This window comes from Magnolia sinica, chromosome 4 (genome assembly GCF_029962835.1).
Source record: "Magnolia sinica isolate HGM2019 chromosome 4, MsV1, whole genome shotgun sequence".
NCBI classification, from domain to species: Eukaryota; Viridiplantae; Streptophyta; class Magnoliopsida; order Magnoliales; family Magnoliaceae; genus Magnolia; species Magnolia sinica.
In genome coordinates this window covers 14,349,872-14,360,238 of record NC_080576.1, presented here as the reverse complement: position 1 = coordinate 14,360,238, position 10,367 = coordinate 14,349,872, and the positions used below count along the sequence as shown (strand labels likewise).

The window sequence follows — 10,367 nt, the reverse complement described above, 5'->3', positions numbered from 1 at the left end:
TCGATCCCATAGGGAGATGAATTGTGAGGAGAAAAAAAATCAAATGCAAAACAAACTAAGTAATAAAAATTAATCTGATGATTTGATTTTGAGATTTTTGAATGGATGTAATTCAACTGAATAAAATAACACCCAAGCTTCAAAGTTCCACACATAGATTAATGTTCCAAAATCATGATGACTTGGATAACACAACTAGGATCTGAGCACTATGGTTAGCCTAATCGGAAAATAAAACAGTTTAAATATTTTAATAAATGATATAAAAGATTAGAAAATAATAGATTTGCACCATTGACATATATTCTCAAGCGCCAGTGATTTTAAGTATTCAATATCTATAGGATAATGAATATCAAAGAAATATAACAGGTTGAGAACATCTCTTATCTAGGAAATCTGATTGATCTAGGGTAAGCCTATCCATCAACGTGGATCTCATATGATGGAAACATATGGATCTCACAAGAGGATAAAAAAATAAAACCTAAATAATAGATAACATGCATACACCATTCTTCTCATCATTAAAACAATCAATCATCATAACTTTAAAAAATTATTAAACCCATGTGCTTCCCTTCTAGCTTGGGCTAGAGGGAACTTAGAAAAACATAATTAAATTGCAGAAATAAAAAGCAACAAGAAATAAAGAAAAAATTACAAATAGAAAAGATCTAAAAAAAATAACTTACAAAGCTTTAATAAAACTAAAAACTCTTTAAAAACCCTAAATTTTGCTTTGGGATGCCTTGAATAATGTTTAGGAATGCCCTAAGAAGCCCCATTTATAAGTAGGGAACTCTAATTTTCGTATAAAGTTGAAAAACCCTAGAAATCATCTAAAATATACGTATTTTCTTAAAATAGACTTCTCATTGCATAGTTCGTTAAAAACAGTCTTTCTGCTGTGTAGTTTTCCAAAATAAACTTCACAGCATTAGAATACACTTTTTCAGGACGATTTCAGGATTCTTTACTTCAAATCTTCAATTCTCTTCATTCCCCACTTGGTTTTCTTGGATCTTTAACATGTGAATTCTTCAATCTTGGTCTTCTAAGATCCATCCCTTGCCTTGGTGATTTTTTAGTATCAAATTCTTACTTTTTAGCACTATTTTTCAATCCAAGCTCTTACATTTACCTTGCAACACATACATGAGTAAATTAGAACATTAAGCTGATTCATGTTCATAAAACAAAGATGTAAATGGGCAAAATTATGCAATATTTGAGTCTTAACACTTAACACTAAAGCTTACCTTATTTGTCAAACTTTTCGAGTCGAGCTCGATGCGAGCTAGTGGATCGAGTCGAAGAGAGCTTACATCAAAACGAGTCAAACTTGATCCCAACACAACCCAGCACCCAACCTGCACTTGACTGAACCCAGCAACCCAACCTAATTGATGCTCGACTCAACCTAGTCACCCAACCCACACCCGACCCAAGTCCTAAATCAAATATTCATTATATATATATATATATATATATATATATATATATATATATATATATATATATATATATAAAATACTAGAAGATTTGTAGAGATACCTTATTGTTGGTGCTCAGAGAGAGACAGTGAGGGTGTGAGAGAGAAAGGAGCTAGGGTGCACACAGATTGAATAAGGAAGGAAAATGATAAGAAACAGACGAATGAATATGGTAGGATTTAAGTTTTAAATTTTTTTAAAAAGAAATTTAAACACAATATTATATATATAATATGATATATATTCGAGTCGAGCCAAGCTCAAGCCCAAACTTCAAGCTGAGCTGATACGAGCTGAGCCGAGCAAAGATCCAGGATTTGATTGGCCACGTCAGGTCACATGGCAATCCATCCTCTCACTTAGTTCAACTATGTACATAAGGCATACTTGTAACTTAAAATTAAACCGTCCATATGGTGGGCCCCACTTCAGATTCGTTGTAGACCAACGGACCTGTCTCTCTAAACTGTTGTCCGAGTAAACTTGTCAGTAAGCATCTAAGGGACGGTTAAAAAAAAGGTCAATGGTCTAAAATCAATAAACGAATGTTCCTTAATAAGTTGCCCAATCAATCCCATCTTAGGGTCACGGTCTGCCTACTGTGGGTCCCAGGCGCAGGGAGTTTAAATTGGACCCGGCTTCGGTCGGTGTATCCCTCATGTAGGGCCAACCGTGAAGTATGTGCCTTATATCTATGCCTTTCATCTGCTTTGACACCTTATTTTAGGGCATTATCCAAAAAATGAAGTAGATCCAAATATAAGGTGGGCCACATTACATGAAAAGTGGTGATTGACCATTAAAAACTTCTTACGAGCCACAAAAGTTTTGAATCATTAGGTTGGATGGAAAATAAACATTCTGGTGGCTTATAAGAAGTTTTTAATGGGGATATTCAATCACTACTGTTTCCTATGCTGTGATTCATAACTAGTATTGGATCTGCTTCGTTGTTGGGATCATGCTTTAAAATGAGCTTTCAAAACAGGTGGACGGTGTGGATGTAAGTCACGTACATCAGGATTGCCCACAGTCAGGGCTCCAACGACCTAAGCGGATCCGGATCCACCGAAACCGCGCACGTTTAATTTGCGTTACATGCATCCACGTGTATAATTTCTAAGTACATCCATATAAACCATTACGGTAGACCCGAGTAACAAATAACATGAGATGATAGGGTAGATCCTCCAGAACCTTACTAAGGTAGGTCTATCTCTCAAGGACACACCTGGAAGAGTGACTTATCAGACCGTCCATCTAGTTTCCTATATTTTAGATGGCAAATATGTCAAAACAAACATCCGTCATCAAATGATCCTATTCATCTTATCACTCCGAATCGACAGTAGTTTAAAAAAAAGGTTAGCGGCCAACATTCTGTGGTGGAAAGTGAATAGAAATGATGGATATTACTGTATATAAATGTGGTTTTTTAAACATGGACCATCCACGATAGGTATCTCTACAAGGACGGCTCTGATTAATGGCTTTCGGATTGCCTGTGACCCGGGCACAGATATATCTCTATGGAACCCATACAGCCCCCGGCACAGATCTTGGATCTGCCTAATTTTTAAAATAGGACACTGCCCTATTGTGGTCTTTCGAAACAGATGGACGGAGTGGATTTGTCAGGGACATCTCTATGGTCCCACACATCCCAGGCACAGGGGGGAACGGATTGGCTACTCCCCTGCCACTAGCCCGGTGGCTGGTGGTCGGTGATCTGCCGGCCCACCATGATTTATGGGTTTCATCCATTTTCACGGATCATTTTAAGGCTTGATACAAGAAGGAGAAATTTACGACTGTGGGCCCCACCTTTTATCCATTGGATATTCTCGAAAAAATACAAACTTAGGGCGTGTTTGGCCGGACCGATCCCATGAGATTTGGTGGGCGTGTTTGGCCGGACCGATCCCATGGGATGGGACCAATTTTAAGGTAATGATGGTGGTGTCAGTGGATTGTCTTAAGATCCATGGGATTGCTTATATCCGGACAAGTTCACTGGGTTTGTTTGGCACGCCCTGTATATCCTGGGATTTTACCTTCCAATCCATCCAACCAAGGGATAGGATCAATTTTAGAGCCCGTTTGGCCGGGTGGATTGGAAGGGATTGAATGGTAATAGGGTGGATGGCATGGATTTCTAGGTAATTATGGCGTTGTCAGTGGATTGTCTGGAGATCCATGGGATTGCTATATCCCTGGATTGCTAAATCCGGTCTGTTTGGCACGCCTGGCTAATCCTGGGATTAAACCTTCTCATCCCTTCCAATCCCTCAAACCAAACACGTCCGGGGCAAATTTGAACGGTTTAGGGTGGATTGGATGGGATTTAAAGGTAATGACGGTGTTGTCAGTTGATTGTCTTAAGATCCATGGGATTGGAATCACACCACCGACTCTGTTTGGCACGCCCGGCCAATCCCGGGATTTAACTTCCAATCCCTTCCAAAACCATCCAATCCCGTCCAATCCGACCGGCCAAACGGGCCCTTAAGGTAATGATGGCGATGTCAGTGGATTGTCTTAAGATCCATGGGATTGCTCATATCTTGGGACAAGTTCACCGGATCTGTTTGGCTCGTCATTCCTATCCCAGGATATTGCCAATCCCATCCCTCCTAATCCCATCTAATAGCACATCCAGCGCCCGGCCAAACACGCCCTTAACATACGCATTTAGACGTCTTCGTACGGACGACAAATTCCAGGACGAAAATACCCCTCCTATTCACGGAAACGGACTGGGTATGCCTGCTGCCACCTGCTAATTGCGGATCGTCAGTGGTATGTGGGCCCCACCATGATGTTTGCTTTTCATCCATGCCGTCCATATATTTTTCTAGATCATTTTATGGTATGAGACCAAAAATGAGGTATATCCAAGTCTCAAGTGTACCACATTACAGGAAACAGTGTTGAATGAGCGTCAACCATTAGAAACTCAGGTGGAGCCCACTGTGATGTTTGCGAGAAATCCTCCCCATCTAAGTTCATTCATAGGGTCACAAAGACCTGGATGAAGAGGAAAAACAAATTTCATAATGATCCAAAACTTCCGTAACCCCTGAAAGGGTTTCAATGGTAGACGTTCAATTCCCCACTGCCTTTTACAGTGTGGTCCACTTGGTAGTTAGATCTATCTAATTTTTCGTCTCAAGCCTTAATATGAGCTCGCCAAATAGATGGACGGTTTGGATATAACACAGGCCTCATGATGAGACCCACAAAAGCAACACATAAAAAAAAGAAAAAAATAACACAAACTACCACGGCACTGCCGCCGGTTGCCGCGGCAGTCTGGCAGGTTTTTTTTTTTTTTTTTTTTATGAGAACTTTTTCTCCCTTACATTTTTCTCTAATACATAATTATATAAATATGTATATATAAGTATACAAAAATATTTTTTTATCTTTTAATTCATTTCTTTGTCCATGTATTCAACAAGCATATCTCCTAAACTAGAATGGTTTTTTTTTTTTTTTTTTTAACACACGCACACACACCCCCACACACTCACACTAGTAGAATTTCACCACCTATGGATACTTGAACGCTTGACCGGGTGTTGAAACTCCTAAGAGTCTACCACTCGAGCAAGAGTAAGGATCCAAACTAGAATGATTTGCTTAACGTACCATATATGATTTCGGGGTAGGAGAAACTAATTTAGCAGGGCAAACATGAAATTCATCAGGGCAAACATGAAAATGAGAGGGCAAGCATGAAAATGAGCGGGACAAACATGAAAATGAGCGAGCCAAACATGAAAATGAGTGGGGCAAACATGAAAAGAGTGGGGTAAACTAGAAAATCAGCGGGGAAACATGAAAAGCAGCGGGGCAAACTGAAATATGAGCAGGGCAAACTAGAAAATCAGCGGGGGAAACATGAAAATCATTGGGGGAATCATGAAAAGCAGCGGGGCAAACTAGAAAAGCAGCGAGAGAAACATGAAAAGCAGCGGGGTAAACTGAAATATGAGTGGGGCAAACTAGAAAAACAGCGGGACAAACTAGAAAATCAGCGGAGGAAACATGAAAAGCAGCGGGGCAAACTAGAAAATCAGTGAGGGAAACATAAAAAGTAACGGGGTAAACTAGAAAAACAGCGGGGCAAACTGAAATATGAGCGGGCAAACTAGAAAATCAGTGGAGAAAACATGAAAAACAGCGTGGCAAACTAGAAAATCAATAGAGGAAACATAAAAAGCAGCGGGGCAAACTGAAATATGAGCGGGGCAAACTAGAAAATCAGCGGGGGAAACATGAAAATCAACGGGGGAAACATGAAAAGCAGTGGGGCAAACTAAAAAATTAGCGGGGGAAACATGAAAAGCAATGGGGCAAACTAAAATATGAGTGGGGCAAATTAAAATATGATTTGGATTATCTGTATACCAAGAGTCATACTAGGAGGCCCTTATCTCTCTTTTTAAGATTTTATAAACATCTATATGTAACTGTTGGAAAGAAACCTCATTTTTCATGACATGCTCTCTTTAGTCTTTTTCTTCCCTCGTCAATATAACAAATCCATGATACACCAACTCAATTACAACAAGCTACCCGCTGACAAGTTCACAAAACCATGATCCCTATATCTTGGAATGCTAACATGGAAAGCCCATTGTAGAACATCAATCCAAACTGCAAATATGGACTCTTTTAACTGGGCCCGCTTGAGGATTTACCAATTTTTTCAAAAGGAATCATAAGGTCCATGCCCAACTATGCAAATTTGATGAATCTAACTGTGACAGCACCCCAAACTCACATAGATTTTAAAGTTGCTATCCTCAAACCTTAGACACTTTTTTAATGAACGTTGACCATTACACAGTTTTATGCCACTAATTAGAACATTAAGATTATCCTATTGAAATTTTTTATACTACTCTTTCCGGAATGAGACTGAATAGACCAGTCCAAATCATGGATGGACGATGTGGATTCCTCACAAATATCACAGTGGGCCCCACCTAGCATCTGAACTTCCTCCAAAGGTCACTCATAATCCGTGCTCGACCTCAAATCCCAAACCGTTCTCTTGCCCCAAACCCTCAACTCTTGTTCTCCCTCTCACTGCGCCTCAAAGCCCCAAACCCTCTTCTCTCTCTCTCTGTTGGCGTTTTCTAGGTATTTTCTTTACATAAGCTTTGATTTGTTTTCATTTTCTCTCGAAATTGAGGGATTTTTCTTCGCTAGCTATCTTCGATTTTCAGCTGATGAAACCCTCTTCTCTCTCTCTCTCTCTCTGGTGAATTTTCTCTCAATTTCTAGTTTGCCCCGTTGATTTTCGAGTTTTCCCCGCTGATCATATTTCAGTTTGCCCCGCTCATATTTCAGTTTGCCTTGTTGATTTTTTAGTTTGCCCTGCTCATTTTCATGCCTGCCCCGCTCATTTTCATGATTGCCCCGCTCATTTTTCATGTTTCTGTCGCTAATTTTCTAGTTTGCCTTGCTCATTTTTATGTTTCCCCCGCTGATTTTCTAGTTTTCCCCGCTGATTTTCATGTTTTTCCCGCTTTTTTTCTAAAAGGAGGGCGATGCCCTTAAAACTTTTGATAAATGAATAGACGATGTACAAGGAACATTTTCGGGTGGGCTCCACAAAAAACATCGGGCCTCACTTATCATATCTGCTATTAAGAGAAAGAGAAACGAGAAAAAACGTGCCAAGCTGCCCTTCAATGGGCATAAACACTACTAGGAAGACACCACCTCACTCACCAACAACAAGGAGGCAAATCCGACTCCTCCACTCTTCGACCTTCTTAAAATCCCATGGGCCGAAGCGACCACTCTCCATACCTACAATATTCCACTTATACAAACCAACCAGCTGCCTATACCACTGACTCAAGCAGGCCACACCTTCCCATCTAGCCCTCCTAATTTCTGACCATAGAGCATAGTCTGCTGCTATAATATCACATTCAAGACCCTAAACCAACCTTAGCGACAACACCTCCAAGGGAAGGCCCACCACAACAACACATAGGCAGCATCCACTAGAAGAAGTAGAGAAGATAGATTGAAGTAAAGACTGAAACAGAGGACGAAGGAGGCAGCAACTTCTCAACAGCAAGCTCTGTTTTTCCAGCACCATATGAGAGAGGCATCCCATACCAAGATCAGGGAAGCCAATCAGGAGGATCACCTGCCACGGCCTCCCCAAACACCGAAAGCCCAAAAAATAGGAAAACAACTTGTACACTACACATGAGAGGATCTAACAGAGCCTAGCCATCAACGTTTAACTTCACCGTAGGCTCCCCATTGAAAAGGACCAAGAACCAGCAATTTCCATAGCAAGCCTCCATCAAGGAAATTTATCTGTCACTAAAACCAAATCGCCTCATCACCTTCTTGAGAAAAACCCAATCCACCCTATCATAGGCTTTCTCAAGGTCAAGCTTGAGAATGAGATTGCCGCCTCTAGCTTTCCTGTCAATGTTGCGCATTGCCTCAAGCGCCATAGTAACATTCTCTGTAATAGACCTGCCTTTCACAAAATCCCCTTGCTCCATGGAAATAAGCCTAGGGAGGATCTTACTCAAGCGGGAAGCTAGGATCTTTGAGAAGATTTTGTAAATAACATTGCAAAGGCTAATCGGAAGGTAGGCCACAAACCCTTTAGCGGTCAGATTCTTTGGGAGAAGACTGATCAACGATGCCGTAAACGTTCTATGCATCTAAACTCCTTCCATGAAGAAACACGCTGCCTTATGAATATCATCCCCAACCACTTTCTCATGTTTCCCCTGCTGATTTTCTAGTTTCCCCCGCTCATTTTCTAGTTTGCCTCGCTCATACTTCAGTTTGCCCCGCTATTTTTCTAGTTTGCCCCGCTCATACTTCAGTTTGCCCCGCTGTTTTTCTAGTTTGCCCCGCTGTTTTTCTAGTGTGGTCCACTTGATAGTTAGATCTATCTTATTTTTCGTCTCAAGCCTTAATATGAGCTTGCCAAATAAATGGACAGTTTGGATATAACACAGACCTTATGATGGGACCCACAAAAGCAATACAGAAAAACACACACACACACAGAGACTGCCGTGGTAGTCTGTGTGTTTTTTTTTTTTTTTGGGAGAACTTTTTCTCCCTTACATTTTTCTCTAATATATAATTATGTAAATATGTATATATAAGTATATAAAAATATATTTCTATCTTTTAATTCATTTCTTTGTCTAAGTATTTAACAAGCATATCTCCTAAATTAGAATGACTTTTTTTTTTATACACACGCACACACACCCCCACACACTCCACACTAGTGGAATTTCACCACCTATGGATACTTGAACACTTGACCGGGTGTTGAAACTCCTGAGAGTCTACCACCCGAGCAAGAGTAAGGATCCAAACTAGAATGATTTACTTAACGTACCACATATGATTTTAAGGTAGGAGAAGCTAATTTAGCCAACCAACCTAGTTATTTTCCAAGATTTCAGCGGAGCAAACTAGAAAATCAGCGGGGCAAACTAGAAAATCACCGAGGGAAACTAGTAAATCAGCAGAGGAAACATGAAAATCACATTGAATTTATGTAGTATATCCATGCCGTCCATCCGTTTTTCCATCTAATTTTAGTGGTTTAGCCCCCAAATTAAAGCATATCAAAAGATCAAGTGGATCACACCACGGGAAACAGTGGGCATAATGATTTCCACCGTTGAAACCATAGTGGGCCCAACAGTGATGTTTGTTTGTTATCAAACCTATTCATAAGATCATACAAACATGGATTAATAGAAAAAACAATTATAAGCTTGATCCAAAACTTCTGTAGCCCCTAAGAAATGATCAACAATAGAAGTTCAATTCAAAATTTCATTTAATGTAGTCCATTTGAACATTGGATACGTTTAGATTTATCGGCTCAACCCATGAAATTATCTGTTAAGTTTGCCCCGTTGATTATCTAGTTTGCCCTGTTGAATTTCATGTTTGCCCCGATCAATTTCATGTTTGCCCCGCTGATTTCCTAATTTGCCTCGCTGATTTTCTAGTTTGCCCCGTTGATTTTTTAGTTTCCCCCGTTGATTTTCTAGTTTGCCCCGCTGATTTTCCAGTTTGCTCCACTGATTTTCATATTTCCTTCGCTGATTTTCTAGTTTGCCCCGCTGATTTCATAGTTTGCCCCGCTGATTTTCATGTTTGCCCTGCTGATTTTCTAGTTTGCCTCGCTGATTTTCTAATTTGCCTCACTGATTTTCTAGTTTGTCCCGCTGATTTTCTAGTTTCCCTCACTCAATTTCATGTTTGCCCCTCTGAATTTCTAGTTTGCCCCGCTCAATTTCATGTACGACTGAAAGTTGGGCGGGTTCAACCCGACCGACCCATGACTGACCCGACATTGGGTTAGGCTCGGGCAGGATATATCAGGTCTGATCTCAAGCTTGGGCTATACAAACACCAACCCGATAGAACTTAGGTTGGGCTTGGGTTGCCTGACCCAACTTAAACCCAATCAATATATTAGTTACTTATAAATTATAATTGAGTGTGGATTGTTTGTGTAAAAGGTACACTAGTGATGTCGGGTCTCATTTGTCCACGTCATTTCCAAGGACTCAAGCTAACAAGATATGTCGAATTTCTCTCTCCCAAAAAGATTGCGTGCTATGCTACATGACTTTTTAAAGGAGTAGTCCTATATTTTAGCTTGGTTTTGTAAAGAAAAAAATGAAGTTCTTTATGATAAATAATCACGTATATAATTAATAAAATCATAGATACAAAAGAAGTCCTATATTGAAATATAATAAACTAATGTAATAATGAAAATATTAGCACGTATACACCGGACCAACCCAATCAACCCGTCAAGCCCTCTTGGGTTGGGCT

At 40.1% G+C, this 10,367-nt stretch overlaps 1 protein-coding gene across 1 annotated transcript; it reads right to left on the bottom strand.

The window, feature by feature from the left end:
- Window positions 1–7,843: 7,843 nt before the first annotated feature.
- Window positions 7,844–8,206, bottom strand: LOC131244037 (uncharacterized). Its single transcript, XM_058243703.1, has one exon. It carries the CDS (start codon window positions 8,204–8,206, stop codon window positions 7,844–7,846), a length of 363 nt encoding a protein of 120 aa, XP_058099686.1.
- Window positions 8,207–10,367: the final 2,161 nt, after the last annotated feature.